The sequence below is a fragment of the Antedon mediterranea genome, chromosome 2, assembly GCF_964355755.1.
Source record: "Antedon mediterranea chromosome 2, ecAntMedi1.1, whole genome shotgun sequence".
NCBI classification, from domain to species: Eukaryota; Metazoa; Echinodermata; class Crinoidea; order Comatulida; family Antedonidae; genus Antedon; species Antedon mediterranea.
The window spans coordinates 27025138-27045231 of NC_092671.1; the positions used below are offsets into that span (position 1 = coordinate 27025138).

At 32.1% G+C, this 20094-nt stretch overlaps 1 protein-coding gene across 3 annotated transcripts in view; it reads right to left on the reverse strand.

Annotated features, from left to right (window-relative positions):
* LOC140040818 (epsilon-sarcoglycan-like) overlaps nt 1-20094 on the reverse strand; it is a 44589-nt gene that overhangs the window by 22303 nt on the left and 2192 nt on the right. For all 3 annotated transcript variants that reach the window (XM_072087042.1, XM_072087040.1, XM_072087041.1), the window contains exons 4-5: nt 14942-15090; nt 13137-13209 (exon numbers count right to left, since the gene is read on the reverse strand). In XM_072087042.1, coding sequence (XP_071943143.1) covers nt 13137-13209; nt 14942-15090 — 222 coding nt within the window. The remainder of the gene's footprint in view (nt 1-13136; nt 13210-14941; nt 15091-20094) is intronic.

Below are 20094 nucleotides of genomic sequence, written 5' to 3' on the forward strand. Positions count from 1 at the left end.
AGAATGAGAAAAAGTCGCCCCAACCGAGACTCGAACTCGGACCGTCTGCTTGATATGCAGTTGCCCTAACCATTAGACCACTGGGGCTTTCATGGTATTGTTCTTTAACTCGATCGGATAACGACCCTTTAACATTCTCGGCGTGGTACGGTTGGAACACAACTAGTCCTCAGTTGTACGCACGCGCACCAGAGATCAAATTGATACGCCCTCATCTATAATTCAGTATATTTATTCACTAAGCGGGATCTCGAGAGATACTTTTATATATATATAAACACAACAGGCATAGAAATAAATTCCAAACCGCCCGGTGATACACTGAAAATTATTTAATTAATTTTTGAAACGATAAAGTGTTCCAACCGTACCACGCCGAGAATGTTAAAGGGTCGTTATCCGATCGAGTTAAAGAACAATACCATGAAAGCCCCAGTGATCTAATGGTTAGGGCAACTGCATATCAAGCAGACGGTCCGAGTTCGAGTCTAGGTTGGGGCGACTTTTTCTCATTCTCACAGATTTCCTCATCTTTATCGTTTCAAAAATTATATATATATATATATATATATATATATATATAAATAAATGAAAGACGCTAGTAAATTACCAACTGAACATTTTATTGCACTACAGGCTGTTTCATGAGTATGAACTCAATCTTCAGGTGCTTGGCTCTGAATGATAGTCACAAGTGAATACAAAAAGCTATAATGAAGTCTTAAGGCAAACTGTTTATGTGAACAATAGTATGCTAATTAGCAAGTACAACACATCTCTATTTCCTGGACAGTCTATTGTTAACCAAATTCTTATTATCTAAATTACTGATAATTTAGTAGAAACTATATATATATATATTTTATAGAGAAAAAAGAGCTTAAATCCTATTACATATGTGTTACAATGATGACAAACATGGCACAATGCCTTGTTCAGTGCTGTACAATGACTAAAAGATTTGATAACTAAAAATAGTTTTTTTTCTCTCTCTTGATATAAAAGAACAGAAAAATATAAATACTTTTGAAAAAAAACCCAGTTGTTTTATAGGTGTCATATCTGATATATTTTCCAAGTGTATATTAATTTTTGTGCTTTGCAAATAAAAAATAGCGATGTTATTTATAGATTAAAAATGTCAAGGTACAAGTTGAAAACATATTTAGGTCAAAATAGGATTTTAAAAGTATTATAAATAAAAAGATCACTGTTCAAAATGTCAATTATAAAAGATATTTGTTAACAATTTAATTTTTTTCTTTCTTTTTCTTTTTTTTATTTCGGAAATATCATCCATATTAATAAACGTATAAACAGAAAAAAAATAAATAAAAAATCGTAAACTCTAAACTTAAGTATATATAGAATGCTTCTCCATCTACAATACATTTTGGAGTTATGGAGCATATTTTTGCAAACACAAGCAACAAGGATGTTACCACTATTCAACATACGTTGCATAAAACCATAGGTAGATTTTCGCATGTACTCATTAAAGGAAGGGACACCATGTTCAATAAACATTGCACTGGCACTACTACTTCTAGAGACATTAAGTATACGGCGCAGAGCATTATTGTAACATACATTAAGAGATCTAATATTCTTCATACGATAGCTACACCAAAGGGCTGCACAATACATATTAATACAGTAAGATCTAAAGAGACAACATTTAACATTGGTAGAGCATTTCATAAATTTGCGATTGAGTGAGTTGCTTCTTATACATAAAGATCTGTACTGACTTTGAATGTCAGCCTCATCACTGCAATCACACATAAGAATATGACCAAGGTAGGTAGGTACCTTTCTCAACATAAGCAAGTTTTTTACCAAAAAGTTTAGTAATAGAATTACCTTCAAGTTTGCAAGTACGAGGACAGAAACACATACAAAAAGATTTCTTATCATTAAATAAAACATCATTCTCTTGCAAAAACTCTTCACAAACATGTACCAATTGCTGGAGACCAGCAACTGAGGGGGCAAGTAGAACAAGATCATCCGCATAACTAAGATGATTCAAGATAATGTTTCTACATTGGCAACCCTGGCACAAACCACTTAGTCTACAATTAAGAGTACTAATATAATGTTATAAAGGAGAGGGGACATAACCCCACCCTGTCTAACTCCATTAGATACTGTAAATGCATTTGAAACAGAGTTTCCCCAACGTATCACAAAACTCTATTTCTCATACCAACATTTGAGCAATTTAACAATACAAAGATTAATACCATTGTTAATGAGCTTATTATAAAGAGTCCAGTGATTGACTCGATCAAAAGCTTTACTGGCATCTAGAAAGCAGGCAAAAACTGGACTACCATTTCTATTGTAGTAGTCAATTACATGTTTTAATACAAAGATACACGTATCAGTCGAGTGCTTCTCTTTAAATGCAAATTGGTAGTCATTGGATTCCAGTGAGTTACCGCAATGACTGATCAAAATAGATTCAAACACCTTAGATAATACAGACGCTAAAGCAATAGGTCTATAATTATTCTTATTAGTAATATCACCTGATTTACTCTTAACAATCGGCACTAGAATAACTTTAACAAGATCTTTAGTTACATGACCATGACACAGCATAGCATTAAAGCATAAACTCAATAGGATATGAAGTCGTTTACTACCATATTTAAGATGTTCACCACCCAAACCATCAAGTCCGGGTGATTTTCCTACAGAAAGTTTATCAATGCAATTAGATACAAGATCAGGAGTGACATTAATACCAACCTCAGGCGGACAGTATTCTAGAGTCTCCTCTACAAATGCTTTATGAGTCGTGTTATCCACACAGTTAAACAGATTCTCATAATGTTTGGCCCAATGGTTACATATGTTGTATTCACCACTAACATTATCAATAACTTCAGAGGTATTAGCTCTAGTATCATTCATATGCTTAACACCTTCCCAAAAACCTTTGTAGTCCCTATTTCTGTAAGAAGACTGAGCTAATTTATCAGCTCTCAGTTGTTGATCATTCTGTTTACACGTGCGTAACGCCAACTTAAAACGAGAACGAGACATTTTCATAGAATGAAACAAGGGCCCATTCCTGGGTTTGCCGTTAGTTCTCCATAATAAGAAGGCTTCACGAGCAACGGAATGCAGATCAGAAACATACTCATTCAAGCCCGGCACAATATTATATGACTTACGCCCCTATTCTTAAACCGGACTTTAGTCGTAGTTCGAGCTAAAACTAAAAAAATGACGTCATTTTAATTCATAAATCGAACTTCAACTAAATCACCGACTAAATCAGGCCAACCTCGACTAAATCGAGACGGATTTTGATCGATTTTTTTAGTCCTGGAGGGGGCAGGCTAAATGGTTTTTAAACGATGTTTATAAAAAACGTAACAGTCATTGAGTTGTTTTATTGGCCAGATATTGAAGAATGAAATATCTATATTTATATTAGCTTAATTAAATATACATTGGTATAAGTTATAATAATGAAAATCATCTTTATTTACAACCGTATACAAACTACATTATTTTCTTCGCGCAAGTCCGACTTGAACTACGTCACGCCATAGCGACAATGGGAGATGCGGCAATTCACCACGCGATGGAATGTTTAGGGGGCCTAGCGCTTTCTTGTCACGCTAGGAAGTGCGTGGTTCGTCGCGATCATACTTTGTTGGAGGCCTAGAAAATATGAAAGTTACCGTATCGCCATGGTTCCTAAATATATTTTGAAGATTTTGTTTGTTGTTAATCAAAAGTACTTCACTGTTAAATTAATACTGATCTTGTTCTAATAATTAACGATTAAAATTATTTTTCATGTATATAGTCCTGATGCGTAAAAAGTTTTGTAAGAAAATGGAAAGTGATATCAATGCGCAAAATTTCGTCTGCTCCTCAAATACTCTCTTGTCATTGGCCAATGTTTAGCCTTTGTTACCCAGACGTGTGCAACTCGACTAAAAGCTCGACTTCATTAAGTCGAACTGCAAACTTCGACTACTTCATTTTTGAATCAAATTTGAAGTAATAGCTCGAACTACGACTTTTTCAAGTCGAACTTTGAACTACGACTAAAGTCCGGTTTAAGAATACGGGCGTTAGACCTAGTGGGCTTCAAACATTCACTAGATGCACGTTTTAGGCAAGCAACAATATTGTTATACAGGTCATCAATAGCAAGACGGTGACGCTCATTGCTACAATTAATATTATTACAAGTTAGTGCATCAGTACAAATTTTAACATTACTGAGTAGATGATCAGTACATGTAGCATAATAGGTAATACTTTTAATAAATATAAAAATAGGCAGGTTTCAGCTGTATAAAAAAATCATTTTATTTAAATAATTTTTTTTATGTGTTTTTTGTATTTTGAATGGATGAAAACATTTTTTTCAAATAACATGATACGTGGCAATCAATTAAATGGTAGTTTTGTCGAGATTAAGCTGACCTCCAAAATTAAAAAATTACGCCTGTTTCTAAATTTCTATTTTTTATACCAAACTAAGGTGTAGGCCAAACAGGGGGTTGTCTATTGTATATAATTATTACGGTTATTTTTATAATAATGTAGTTTTTAGTTGGTGACAAAAAGTTACAAATTAGTCATCATTCCACAGCCTAGAAGTAGTCCAGAATTGGGATTCTGGTCCAGATAACCTCCAAAATTTAATGGAGCCTTCCAAGATCATATATCTGTCTGTGATAATTTGGTAAAGAATCTTCTTTTGGTTTTGATATTATCCTGCTAACAGACAAATAAATATTGCCGAAAAAAATTGAACCTCCTTGACGGAGATAAATATTACTAAGTGATATATGTTTAAAAAATAACAGGCTCAGTTTTCAACCTGCCATACAAAGTTGAAAAAGGTGGTTGCTCTAAAGCTATGTCTACAATATCAAACTAGTTTGACAAAAAGTGTGATGTGGCTAAATATGGTAGTAGTGATGCCTAATATGGTAGTAATATGACATCATTGTGTCCATACATTGGCACATCACATAAAGTTTGATAGTGTAGACAGAGCTTAAAAAAACCTTTTATGTGGTAAATACTGCTGACAGATGTGTGATAGTCTTACCAATCAAACTTGAGTCTGCATTTTATCTATGATAAACACTACATATGCGAACTCAAAATAATCGTGTGATTCACAGAAAGCCTCTAGTATGCTGCGATTTTAATTAATAACCATTAGATAAAATACAGCAAAGAAATCATAAAGATATTACTGGGAGTAGAGAATCAGCCGAAAAGGGCAACAACCTTCTTGGTCAAATTTGAATGTCATAAAAGAAGAATGTTTAAATGTTGTTTTTTTTTTGTATTTTAGTAACTAACTTCCTGTATCACTGTATGATCAGTACTGTATCTTCACATAATGACAATATTTGTCGAGTATAATAGGGATATTAGGTGGTACAGCTTCTTGTGTGTATCAAATGTGGTGCCTGAATCATTTAAGATTAGGTTCATGGTTAGGTTATGGTCAATGATACATGTGATGATACATGTGATGATACATGTAATGTTGTATTACATAATATTCCTGAAATCTAGATACAGCACCGAAAATAAGGTGGTTTAAAAGATCATTAACAAGACAAGATTTTTATATCCACTATCCTGATTTCAATTGCAATTTGATACTTTTAACGAAGCGAAGCCACTTATTCTAATCAAGGACTTAATAACTGGAGGCATGAATGTAAAATGCGAATTCTCAAAGAGACCACGTTTCTTATTGTCAGATGTTTAAATAAAATGTCAGGTATTGTATGTGAGTACTGAATTTAGAATGTGAGACAACTCTAAATATAAAATCAGCCTGTTAAAACTATTTTGATATCTACTATCTTGATATCTACTATCTTGATATTGACACCGTAAACACAATTTTGGGTTAAGGTATTGTAAGAGAGTACTTAAAATATAGGGAGGAGACTTTCTAATAAGTTATAAAGTCAGTACTGTCTGTTACTACTATTTTTCAATGTTTTTACAATAACTTCCTTCTCTTGTCCATGGAAATAAACTTTTAAAATGTAAAGGTGAAATTGCAAAGATTATGAAGCACGTTAGCAAACGTCTGAACATGGTACGAACCAATCAGTGTTAGCTACCCATCACTCCACATGACACTCAAAATTTGGCACAGTTTTATTTTATGTCATGTTGTGTAAACAGTTTTCAAAAAACAACTTTTGAAATGTTCACAAAAAACAAAGTGATGAAAAATTGAATCAGCGTATAAAACCAGCCTTGATGCATCACAGAGACAAGGAAATTTTAAAACTACTCCGAATTAAAAATTGATAATTGGCTGAACATGCCTCTTCCCATTGTCATCAATGTGTGATTCACCGTTACTTTCGCATACGGTAAACAACGTGCAGAAAAAAATGCGTGACTCATTCTGCAGCTGCCAGCAGGAAGACTTTGAGTATAATATTGCGCCTGGTTCACTCTAAAGCCACTGACGCTCTACAAGATTAAGGTTAGATGTACACAGCTTTCCCTCAAAATATGGGCAACTAGTAATACTGGATCAGCAGCTCTGTTTTATTTCAGAAAACAAGTGCGAAGGTAAGATATATCAGATTTCATATTACATAGAGTAATCAAAATTATTAAATTAATTCCTTGCAAATTCTAATTACATATATTTTGAGAAATGACTAAAGTTTCAACAAAAATAGTTTTGACTGTTAAGATTTTGTAAACTATGAATTTGTCTGGCATAAAATTGTGTTTTAAAAGGGGGGGTTTAAATGTCCTTAAAGATTATTTTAAATTACAAGTTGTGTTTGTTGAGAAGTTAAGTATTCAAAAACTAAACTGCATGGATTGCTGACCTGATGCAATTTTATGGTATCATCTTCAGAGTTATTGCATGTACAGTATGCATTTTTGAGAAATTTATTTCCAAAAAAAGCTTTCGTACCCAAAACTTTGCATCATTTTATGTTTTTTTTTTTGTTTCGTTCAATTACATAATACTGGTAAATTATATTATTTTTATTGTGGAATATGTATTTAGAAGTAGTTTAGTGCAGTGGCGGATCCAAATTTTTTGAAATAAGGGTGAGAGTGGGAGCCTAAAAAGTGCTGAACTTGCATTTTATTTATAAAAATTTTCGATTCGTACCGTAATAAAAACAAAATGGATTACTAACCCATCAATACTATTTTCATGGATACATACATATTACCTTCAGAGTAGACCTACAGTATTGTTTTTGAAATTGTTTTAATTGGCATAAAATTGAAAATGTTTTGATAGAAGTTAGCAATGACGATCTTCTATATTGTATTTAACCATATTTTATATTGTACTGCCATTTTTCTCTTTCAAACAGACTTGAATTGATGATTGTGTTCGAAGACATGTTTCAATCATTGAACATTTTCATATTTATATGCTAGCTACTGAGTTGATTTGACCTTTGACCCTTCATCTAATCACAATTTAAATATCCCGTCTAATGGGATGTTTATAATTAATTACGTATAACTTAATTACAAGCGCTCTGACACTTGTTCAAGAATAGTGTGATAACCAGCTGAGGATACTCAGATGTAAAATGATTCACACACGTTCTGTAACAAACTTGAAGACAAATATCTCATAAAGGCCCATCTACACTAGATGCTTGTTTGACGATAAATATTCATTTTTCCTACATAAAACAAAAAGAAATTCTCAAACAAAAAAGTTTTCAAAAGAAGCTTTCACCATAGAACTATAGGATAACCATCTATGTTGCCTTTGATGAAAATAATATTTATTCAGCAACTAATTTTACAATTTTTATGTCCTGGTAAATACCACCCTTTGCCTTAGTATTTCAAAATCCTGGGTCCACCACCGAAAATAATTTTCAATTTCAGTGATTTTACCCATGTGGCAAATGGGACTTCTAGAAGTTTCTTGGAATATAAGCGCCCTTCAAATAATTTTCCCTCAAAAACCAGAAAAGTTATTGAACTGGAAATATTAAAGAAAATGGTTTTCTAAAAAGTTCCCCGCCCCCCCCCCCCCCAAACCCCACTCTCAATTGCATTTCAGCATTAAAAGTTAATATGACGTAATAACCACACTAACACTTTTGTTCACCTATCTGGAATACTTACAAGGTTGTAGTCTATTATATTATTTAAATGTAACTTCTTATCTAATTTACATACAAATCGATAGAAATATCTATCAATTTGTATGTTAATTTTATTATACTTATTGCTATTTGTTATAATCTGAAATCTCTAAATTTACCTAATGGCGTTTCTTATCATTAATAAAATTGAGAGGTAATTAAGTGTCAAAGTGATTTCCTTTATTTGACATATGACCTCATTGTATTGAAAACACCACTGACCTGGATATTAAACATAAACACCACTGACCTGGATATTAAACATAAACACCACTGACCTGGATATTAAACATAAACACCACTGACCTGGATATTAAACATAAACATCACTGACCTGGATATTAAACATAAACACCACTGACCTGGATATTAAACATAAACACCACTGACCTGGATATTAAACATAAACATCACTGACCAGTGGAAATCAAACATACTGTAAACATGACCCTAGATATAATGCTGCATTATTTTTTGTATGCCAAGCTTGTGCAAGTTATGTTCCGAAAAGTGTCCCTTAACAAGGTAATCTACTGTTAAGGCTTTGTTCCACTAGGACGCAATGCAAGGACGTAGACGCAAAGCAAGCGAATTGACCAATGACAAGCAACAGTTTGAATAATCCATCGCTTGTGATTGGTCAAATCCCTTACGTTGCGTTATGTCGTTGTGTTGCATCGCTAGTGGGAACCAAACATTAAATAAGGCATTGAACATTGTTATAGATTTGTTAAAGTCATTAAAAGTTAGTAGATTATGTAATTCTTTATAAATCATTAAAAAAGTGATATTGTGTTCAGAATTTTGTTGGTACATTTCCAAGGGCTATTTTCTACTACGCTCTTATCAACATAATATGGACAGCATTCAAGACAGGAAACCATAGAAACTAATAATACCATTCATCCAATTACATAAATATCCTGTCCACAGCCAAGTTATATGCTAAAACAAATTATTTTGACTTGGAAATTGGACGGTTGGTTAATGAAGTTAATTCGTAAAAGCTAATAGTTCAGACAAACATAGATTCTGAAACCAAACTCTGTGATCACACAAAACAGAATAATTTAATTTAATTATTTTTAAAAACCTTTGTGCCAGATTACATTTCTGGTCGGAACCTCCTGGTCTAATTAAGGTCCAATAAAATGTTGGTATTCAATACATTTTTTTAATTAAAAGTAAAGTTTCATAGCCCTTGTTACTGTAGTGTAGCCATTATGACTGTATGTTCCAGGGGGCCTAGGTATGACATTTGGGGAAAATTCAATGGGTTGCATTAGGTTTTAGGGGGTAGGTAATATTCTTGAGCATAGGCCTATTCAATGAAATGAAATCAATGAGTTATATACAAGAGCAAGATGTTTTTATTGACTGCTTTCAAACCAAAATCGTTAAAAAAAATGTAGTTACTGCAATACCTGCAGCAGTATAAATTTGACAGACATGAAATTTAACTTTCATTGCAAATCAAACTAAAATCATATGTTATATTGCATTACGTGTTCAAGCAGATAGATATAGAAGTCTAAGTGTGGGTGGTTTGGAAAACCGTACATTTAGATACCCAGGTTTTTTGGTGGGTGCTGTGTTGAAATTAGCCTGGTGGAAGGCCATAAAAGAACTTTAAATGTGGGTGACAAAATGTGATGGTTATTGTCTCCACACAGAACAAATTACATCCACGCTTGTGATGTATAATTTAAATTGATAACTTACATCATTAGGTTAAAAGCATAAAACTATATTGGATAGATAGCCTAAAGGTAAAGAATAAAAGCGTTCGCATTGAATATAAAGACAATGTACAAAACCGAATGTCTGGCCACCAACCTGATCTGCAACTATTTTAATGAAAATGTTAGTACTTAACTGTATATTGATTTTATATATTTGTGTAGTCAACTGATCTATTAGTAGTTTCTTAACTACATCATTTCAGTATGTGAAGATTAAGGATGAACCGCCCTCAGCTCAACATGGACGATTAAATAACCAATTACAAATTTTATTCGTGTCATGCTCTTCAAATCAAGACTTATGCAATCTGGTTAAAATTGATTGCAAGTGACCCGACTCCAGAAAACACCAACTTGGTGTGAATCTATTTTAGAGACTCGGTGATAATCATATTCAATCTGTGTAAGGTAAAAAGTAGTGCACATACACCCACCTGTTACCAATCTTTAAACGCAACCTAATTGATAATAAAATGGCCTTCAGTTTATTATACAAATCATGAACAAAACGACACATAGAGATCATGTCACAAATTGGCAGAACTCACAATTATATTTGTTTTACTTTTTGAATATATTTTTACATATTTTCGACCTTGTAAAGTTTGAGACATAGTTTTCCTGGTAGAGTTTATGTTATATCAGCTAGTGTAAGTCTAGAAAGTGAATAATACGTGTTAACCTGAACATGTAAATAATTAATTTGCATAGCATGAATAGCAAATGATTACTATGTATATCAAATTAATATGTATTTGTTCCTATGTAGTACTATATCAACTAAATTGAGCAACTTTTAAAAATAGTGGGTGAGTAAAGTTTCTAATAATAATATTATGTTAAACATAATATTAGAAATATCCATATCATATTATTCCAAATAACCCCTGATTAACAAAAAAGACAAATCGATGACACACCACGAAAAAAACAGCTTTTTGGTTTTCTGCTACAATAAAAAAACAATTGGAGTAGCCTGTCAGACAGACTTTACATTTCCATGACACACCAAGCAACTACACAATACAACCATTTTTCAAGCATTGCTTTTGTTTTACAGTATACAGTCTATCTAAACTTGTTATGTATGTTTTTACAATTGAAAATAAAGATTGATTACTATTCTGTGAACCCCTATAATATTTGGTAGGCCTGTAATAAAGTGGTCAGGTTGAAGCGATCAACTGTCCTGGGTAACTACAACCCCCACAAGTTCAAGGACTATAGAAGAATTTACAGATGGGGAGGTTTAGAATTGATACAAGATAACAATCGAAACAAACTCTGAGTTAATAGTGTGCACAAGTTTAAATAAAAAGTCCTTGAAAGAGAGACAAGAATGTGAGTTAAAAAGTAAAATTAATTGGGAGGGGATTGATGACTTGATTCTGTATCAAAATGAACAATAATGTATTCTGCCCTGCCTCTTAATCATCAAAATTCTAAAGTATGGAGACACACAGGCTGGCCGAGCTTAGAATGTAATTATGAGAGGCAACGATATATTTAATATGACAAGGCCTTTTAAAAGTTATGTACCCTGCTATGTGGTGGACACAAGCATGGGTTGAAATTTTAACAGAATAATATGGTGAAGGGTAGACCTTATTACATTGAGTTTGAAATTATACGGTTGAACAAATTTGCATTCATTAAAGAAAAATGTTTTTATAAGTACTGACGGAAGACATCTAATGTGATAATTAAGATGTAGGGAGAGTAGGGGACATATCGTGGCACAACAGAGCATTAAAACCTAGTTCAAAAGTTTAAAGGAAAACATTCATTTTCAATGACAAATCTTTTAAAAGGTAATTGTCTATTTATTCATTTGACAGTAAAGTTCAGACAACTAAAGACTAAAACTAGTATCCTATTCTCACTACATACATATGTTACAAAAATCAGAGTTTAGAGCCTGAGAAGACAATAGCCATAAAATATTAACAGGATAAATGTCTTCCTTCAATGACCATAGTTGAAAATTTAAAACTGGTTCAGTATCGTGCTCATTTTTAAAGATGTATTGTCCCTTTGACTAATTAAAAACAAATTTTTTTTTTAATATTTCGAATAAAAGTGTGTCAATTTGAAGTATCATAATAGTTATTAACTTTCACCAAAAATTTGTTGAAAAAAAAATTATTTACTGAAATACGGACGTTTTTTTGTTCAAAAAAATAACTTTGACTTCCAGTCAAAGTTTTCGATCAAAACATATCTCATAATGCAACGTGCTTGTTTGGCTACTCTGTATGCATAATCATAAAACTTCGCGATCTGTGTGAAAACAACTTCTCAACCGCGACAAGTTGTAAACCATCCTAATTAGCATCATGCATAATGCATACTCGTGGTTTGAAATTTTTGTTTACTTTCGCTCGTGACGATTTTCCAGACGAAATGTAATCAAATCAATTTACCTGTTAATTACGTAAACTTGTTGTTTTTGCCTCAAATTTTCGACTTAAAGTGAATAACTTTAATATTACTTTGATATGGTCAATTTAAATTTAGAATATTTTTTTTTTTCATTTTTTGTGTTTCAAGGGACAATACATCTTTAAAAAACCAAGTGCATCTTTTAGGGGGAGGGGAGGTTACTCTAGTGTAAAGAAAGAAACATTGTTTTAAGCCCAGAATAGAGCATGAACTGGGGGCTGTTTACTAGCATTTTCTCTGCTTATCTCTAGATTGAAAACGGCACTCCTGATACAGAATTGTTTTCCCCATTCTTAGATTTGACATGTGTCAGAGGACTACAATTTTTTATTTCAAGATTCAGACTTATAATTGACAACAGAGCACTATAAGCTACAGAACAGACTTGTGTTGTGTCATAATTGTGGTATATTCAATTGACCAGCTCTACATAAAATACTTTAGAGTGATAATTAAGGTCACCCACTACTTCCCCACTCCCAGGCCTGAGTCATACTATACATACAGTTAATAATAAGTGTTAATTATTAAGATAACTATTACAATAAGAAAAAAATAAGAGAAATACTTATATTATGGGAACACCTTTGGGACATAAAGTGTCTTCATTATAGAGGGTTTAGGCTAAATATAAGTAACAAGGGAAGGGTCCATTATTAGGTATATCCCTGAATAGGGGTATCTAGTTCTAGAAAGATATCTGTGATCTGAGTTTTCTAGACACCCCCTCGAAAATGATAGCTTTTACTGTATTAGAGACTAAATATTAAATTTCAACCATTGTTACCTGTTGTCTCTTCAACACTGATCAACAATTCCACTCTTGCTGTTTTATACGTAGCTCTGTTTAAAGCTATAATCTAGATAAAAAAACAAAATAATTAAATTTAAGCTAGTATAATCAACAATAGTACAGTATTTTAAAGTGTCCTCAATAGATGTGTCTGTTAAATAGGGAGTGTCGCATATATAAATATGAACTATCCAGTAAATTTATTAATTCTATGAAAATAAAAAGATATTTAATTTTTGATTGGTGTTATAAAACATTACTTATTAGAAAACAAAAATAAATATACAGTAGTGTCAAAACACCGCACAAGAGTAACTTAAGGAAAGTGTACATTTTACTGAATTACATTGCTAAATAGACTAATCTTTATTTTCGTTGAGCATAACATGATTTTTTTCTACAAAATCTCGGAAATGGTGATCTCCGTGAATATCCACAGGTTTTCCCAATGGAGAGACACACAAGAAAAAAAAGATAGAGGATATGAAAATAACAATATGATTGAACACCATGAGAGGATATGATTCATAAAGGTAGGCATATCGCTGTCATCTATTTAAAAAATATGGTGTTTAGAAATTTGGTTTTGTGATTCAAAGATGCTATAGGCCATATCAGCAATTCGCATTGAATTAAAGCTCAAAACAAGTATCACTAGTCATATTCAAACACAATACTGCCTGCAAACAGCCAATCAGATACAGTATACCAATTTGAAACTACGTCCCAGCTTACTAAATCAAGCTCTCCTTCGTCCATGTCAAGTATGTCTGAACGTAGTAACACGTTTATATGTTTATATTCTAAACACAATTATCATCATCTTTGACTTATATAAGTTTTTATTTTGTTCTGGTGGAACTAGTCTTAAAGCCCCCTGGGCTTATTTAAGTTTCTCCAGCATAAGTGCATTCTACTTTTTAAAAGATCTAATTTTCTTTTATTACATATTATGATGTACACTTTTGAGATTGAATTGAATTGAATCTTCAAAAAATGAATTTGATACACTGTCTTTCAGTTCCAGTTGGTTTAATCTTATTATAATACTAAATTTTGATTTTTAAATATAGTAGATTACACTTAAAATATCAGGTTACCAAAAGAAATGCTGATTACAGAATTAGTTTTTGATGAATATTCAATATTTATATTTTACCATTGTTAGCTTAGAATTCTTAACACATCTTACACACTTGTTTTGCCTCTGGCGCCTGGATGTAAACACAAACATAAGGTTAGACGATAGATAGCTATTGTTTCCTGCTCTGAATGGTCACTTTACCAGATAGTAAACATTTTCTCTAAAATACTCATGATTCAGATATAATTGAGTTTTCATTGCCGATGAGTAACCAATTGAAATTTGAATTTTGTTTTTATAGTTTGCAGACAAATTTCATATTCTGTCAGAATTGCCTACAAGTCATAACGCAAACACTAACAGATAGAAGAACATTGGAATCATTCGATTTTTTTAGTCAATTTCAGATTTAATTTATGGGAGAGCAAAATTTAACTATTTGTTTATGCATCTTTCTCATACAATGTATTATATGCTGATATAACTTGAAGTTGAACTTGTAGTTCAAATTTGAATGAAACCTAGATTTTCGAAGAAACAGTTTATGGCATTGGCTTGTCTGTGGAAAATCATATTGATTAATAAATTTACTAGATATTTAGGAGCAAAACTAAAAAAGATATGTTTAAATAAACAAATATGAACTAAAACTATATACAATCGGTTTTTTTGGCATTAATCAGCAGAAAAAAACACCAGATCTAACACTAAGTACCTCTATGTTGGTGATTCCTACATCACCCAATTGTGGTGTACCATACAAATAGCCATCAAACTGTGTGTCCTCTTGATAATATTTCAGCAAGCTAGGTAGTCCTGCTTTGCCATCCAGGGCAGGCCGGAATGTGATAGGATTTGAACTTTCTGCGAATGAAGGAAATAGGTCAATTTGATTTAATTATGCAAAAGGTTAATAAACTTAAGCGATGATTTGTAAAAAATAAACTAGTGACGCAAAGACATGGTACATTTTTCTAGAGGATACATTTAAAAGCCAGCGATTTACTTGTTTTCCAGTTAACCTTCAAAAGTAAAAATAAAACTGTTTATAAATAACACAAGATCTTTTCTCATAGATAAGAAATCTCTTGTATTCTTAATCTACAGATCTTTTAACAGAACATAAATTTGTAGTTTAGAAATTTTAGATTATTTAATTTTGCATTTTAGAAAATATTCATAATTGTTTCCTCTTTAAATTCCATTCCATACACTATGTTATAGATCGATTGATTGATATTATAGTCAGAAATGAATCTATGAAATGTGTTAAGAGAATTTAAACTTTTAACTTGGAAAATGGTTAATTCATATAAAAACATGGATTAGTTGAAATCCTTATCAAGGAATACTCATCAAAAGATTAAATGTGTCAGGATAAAGTTAATCTTTTTAAAAATACACAATTCCCTTAGCATTTCCCTGTTGAACTTTCTTTCTAATACAAGTTTGATTATATATTAACAAAATTAGTGTTCCTGCCACTTGATTTCATATCATTTTCGCGTCATATTTTCTACAATTTTTTCCTCCCTACAATTAAAGACTCCCTCCGCCTATAAAGACCGCTGTACTGCAGCCATAGATGATCGCCTATCTTATATTAGCTGCTTCACTTAAACATTCCCTATAATTAAAGACCAAATACCACAGATCAGGTGGACCCAACTGAAAATTTTCCTTCAAATTGATTTACTTTGACATTATCCTCCAGGGAGCAAGATAACCATATAGGGTAATTTAAAGATCCATTTTAGTGCCATTCTGTAGTTGGATGGATTCTAATTACAGACCAAAGCTACCAAAGACCACTAAAATCTTTTTAGTACAAAAGTGGTCTTTAATTGGAGGGAGATGACCGATCATCTTTTTGTAAACATTTTGAATTTGCTGTACATTGTGGTTTGCATATACATTCCCTATAAAAAAATTGTCGGGATCCGGTAAAATCAAGCGGGATTTTCTGGCCAAATGTTTGCATGGGGTAACCTTTGACATTTGATTCAGGATAGAAGCAGCAAACTAATTGAAGTTTGATATAGAATAGTAGGTTTTTAAAAAATTATAAAATAAATAATGAATGTTTGTTGAACAATAATCATATTTTCACTTATTGAAAGTCTGTTAACCTAAATTTATTGAAATTAAATAAATTCATCTCTTTCCATCCAAATATATTTTTTTTAATTAATTTTATATTACGTTTCGTTTTGTGTGTTGTCAACACACTTTATCAAGGTGATGGTCTTGCTGACAACAGCCTTGATGAAGTCACCTGATGTTCTGTGACTTGCATCCTATATTGAATTTATTATTTATATACTATTAGGCCTAAGTTACTTACATTGCTACTAAATACTACAGAAAATGTAAACATGTAAAATAGTGTTCTCACATAAAAAATAAATGTGAAACTTCATTTACTTCTGATATCAGCAGTGGTTTCTCATCTATCTATTTAATGAGGCAGAACATGCATTTATTCGTTTAACACATACTATTCTAAAGTAAATATTTAATTAATCAGCATCTTCCATCTTTAATCAATGTCAAAATCAAAGTCATTCAAAGTCAACTCTAAGATTTTGGATGCATGCAACTAAAGATGGTGCACAAGTGACCAGCTTGTGATTTTCATAAAAACTAAGGGCCACTTTTTTCTGTAAATTGAAAAAAAACCTTCAAAAAAAGTTTTAGTCATTTGTCACAAAGACAACGTTGCAGCTTATTTCTTAGACAACATAAAACCATATTTTATGTAATTGTTTGTGTAATGACATCATTATTATCTATCCAACAATTGTGTTGCAGCTAAAAATTACTCCACAAAAAAAACAGTTTTTTAAACAAATTTTTTTTCAATGTCAGTAGTCCCATTTCTAATGCCGGAGAAAAAAGAATGATTTAAAAAATCGTTTAAAAAACATTTTTTCTTGCCAGCAGAAGCACAGACCCTATATGATAGTATTTGATACATACAAAAATGATTTACTTTCTATAGTGGCATTACTATGATACATTGCACAGCTGAAATGATGACAATTAAAGTAATAAAATTAACTATGCATTTATTCTTCGGTTCCTGCATCAAAATGCAAACATCCTGCCTTAAGGTGTTATCTATTTATAAAATATACTTTATCATTAGACAATAGACCAAGGTCTATATGTAAGGGTTAAGTAATGCGTTATCATTCTTATTAAAAACAAATTAGTGAGAAAGATCGTGTTGATAGGCTTGAATGTTAAAATAGTGGGTGAACTGCACTGTCTATTACTGACCCTAGGAGCTATGTCCGCAGGGGAGAAATCCACTGGCCGAATTATTGGTCCAAACAGGTTGAGTTCAAAGAGGGGTTGCAGAAATAAAAAACACCTTAGTCTGTAAAATTTGATTACAAAATACAGGTATTTCTACAATATTTATGCAACCCTAGAGAGGGAAAAGCTATACAACCTGCCAGACAATTCAAGAACATTTTCTTTCATGGGTCCGTGAAGATATAATGGATGTAGGTGAAAGCTGAATGGAAGCCTACATAAAGGATGTCTCCAGAGGCAGAGAATGAAAACAGGGTGGGCAGAAATATTAGGACCTGTTATCCATGGGGAAGAGAAGTAATTAATATATACAAACAACACACAATATATAAAATTTTTCTTGACATAAGTAAACCAGTGGCGTATATTTTCGTGTATTCATTGCATATTATAAAAACAGAGTTAGTGTATGGTACTTTTGGGAATCACACAGAGAAAACTTGATCCCATGATCTACTATTAACCAATGAAAAACTGACTGAACAAGACTGCACACATGGATTGAACAAAGCCCATTCAAATATACATCAAATTACTATTACCTGCTGCACATTTAGCAAACCAAGAGAATCATTCACTCATCATAGGAAATGAGATTACTGAATAATATTGTAAACACATAAATCTCAATGAAAGATAAGTTATCAAGAACTAAAAGAACTATCAACTATTCATTTATTTATATATACGATTTAATTTTACTTTCATATCATTATTTATCAATAATTTACAATAGTTGCAAAATAATAATTGAAAGTATAATTGCATCGTATATCGCATTCACAACTGCTTTATCTACTAGATAAAAGTACATTTTTATGTCAAATCAAAAAAAATATTACTGTACTTGATAAAATTCTTACATTTTGCAAAGACCAAGCTGGTTTTAGAAAAATAGCACAGTTGCACATGCAACTGTATACAAGACTTTGGGTTGGATTGGATTGGAGGAGTTTCGAGCTTGGATGTGATTAAAATTTTCTATAGTCTCTATCTTTGCAACATACAGTACACATTAAGCCTACATTTTGCCATACAAAATGGCTGTTCTTCTACAGTATCCTGTGTTTTATAAACCACACACCTTTCTGTTTTAAAATTATTGTTATTAAATACAACTGTTTGCTGGTGTAACATTGAATGATGAGGTTGGATTAGATTAGAGTTTTGAGATCAAATTTGATAATTTTGCATAGTATTTCTAATATTACAATCGTTATTTACTGCTTCCGACAAAAAGAATGACTACTACTCTGTAGGAATTGTTTATCTAAGTCTACAGATATGAGATGTCTATAGTATTAAAGTGGGGGACCCTGTCCTTGACAAAATTTACTGGATTGTCAAAGGAAATGCATAGCATGTTCAGGATTTTGTAGGCAAATAAAATTACTTAAAAGTCACAAACCAGTGATTATAATTAATAATATTTAATCTTATGTGCATATATGGAAATCTGTAAAATTATTGTAAAACTATTGATACATATTAAGACTGATTTCACAAATGGTTCTTTTTTTAAAAACTGACACAGACATTTAAAAAGCTAAAAAGAATAAAATGTAATGGGAATGTTTAGTCAATGAAAATATTACTTAAATTCACAAAACAGTCATTATAATCAATCAGGTTTAATCCTATGTGCATATATGGAAATCTGAAAAACTATTAATAAAAAATACTGATTTCACAAATGTTTCTTTTTTTACTCGGGGTACCCGAGTCTAGGACTTACTCATTTTCTCCTCCTCTTCCTCCTCCATCTGGACACTATTGAGTAAAAAGTGCGATTTTTAAAGTACTACTCCTCCCTTATTAGTTGTAGTATTGAGCTGGGGTTTGGCATGAATATACTACAGGCACATGTCCTCAAAGCTATAGAGCCGCATTTTTTATTTTCAAACCGGATGCAGCCATAAGACGTCTTGAAGATGGTACCATATAGCCGTATTTGGTAGGTTATTGATGTGTATGTGACGTCACATCCCGTCTTATGACGTCATTACAGCTTCATTTGCTGTACCCCGAGAATAGTATCGCACATTCCTTTTTTGTTTGTTAATTAATTTGTTTAATTAAGAAGCCACAATGTGTGACGCACACCACAGCGTTATGTTGTTATATGCGGCTTCTTGGCGTAGTGGTTATCACTTCTGTTTAACACGCAGAAGGTCTCCGGTTCGAGACCGGGCGAAACCTTTTTTTTAAAAACTTTATGGTGAAAAGTACTGTATACGCAATATGATATACAATATATCTTTTTTAAATACTTATTTTGTGTAATCGGTAATTATCACTTTTACACATGTTTATTTTGCTTTGTGCTTATTACCATACTTATTTGTAATTTAAATGGATTAAAAAACATTGTGTAACCCACATTTTTCCAAAGAGGTTTCGTAGTGTAGTGGTTATCAAGTCTGCTTAACACGAAGAAGGTCCCCGGCGAAACCTATTTTTCTTAAACTTATGGTGGAATATACTGTATACGTAATATGATATACCGGTAGAGTATATCTCGTTTTATTACTCGGGGTACCTGAGTCT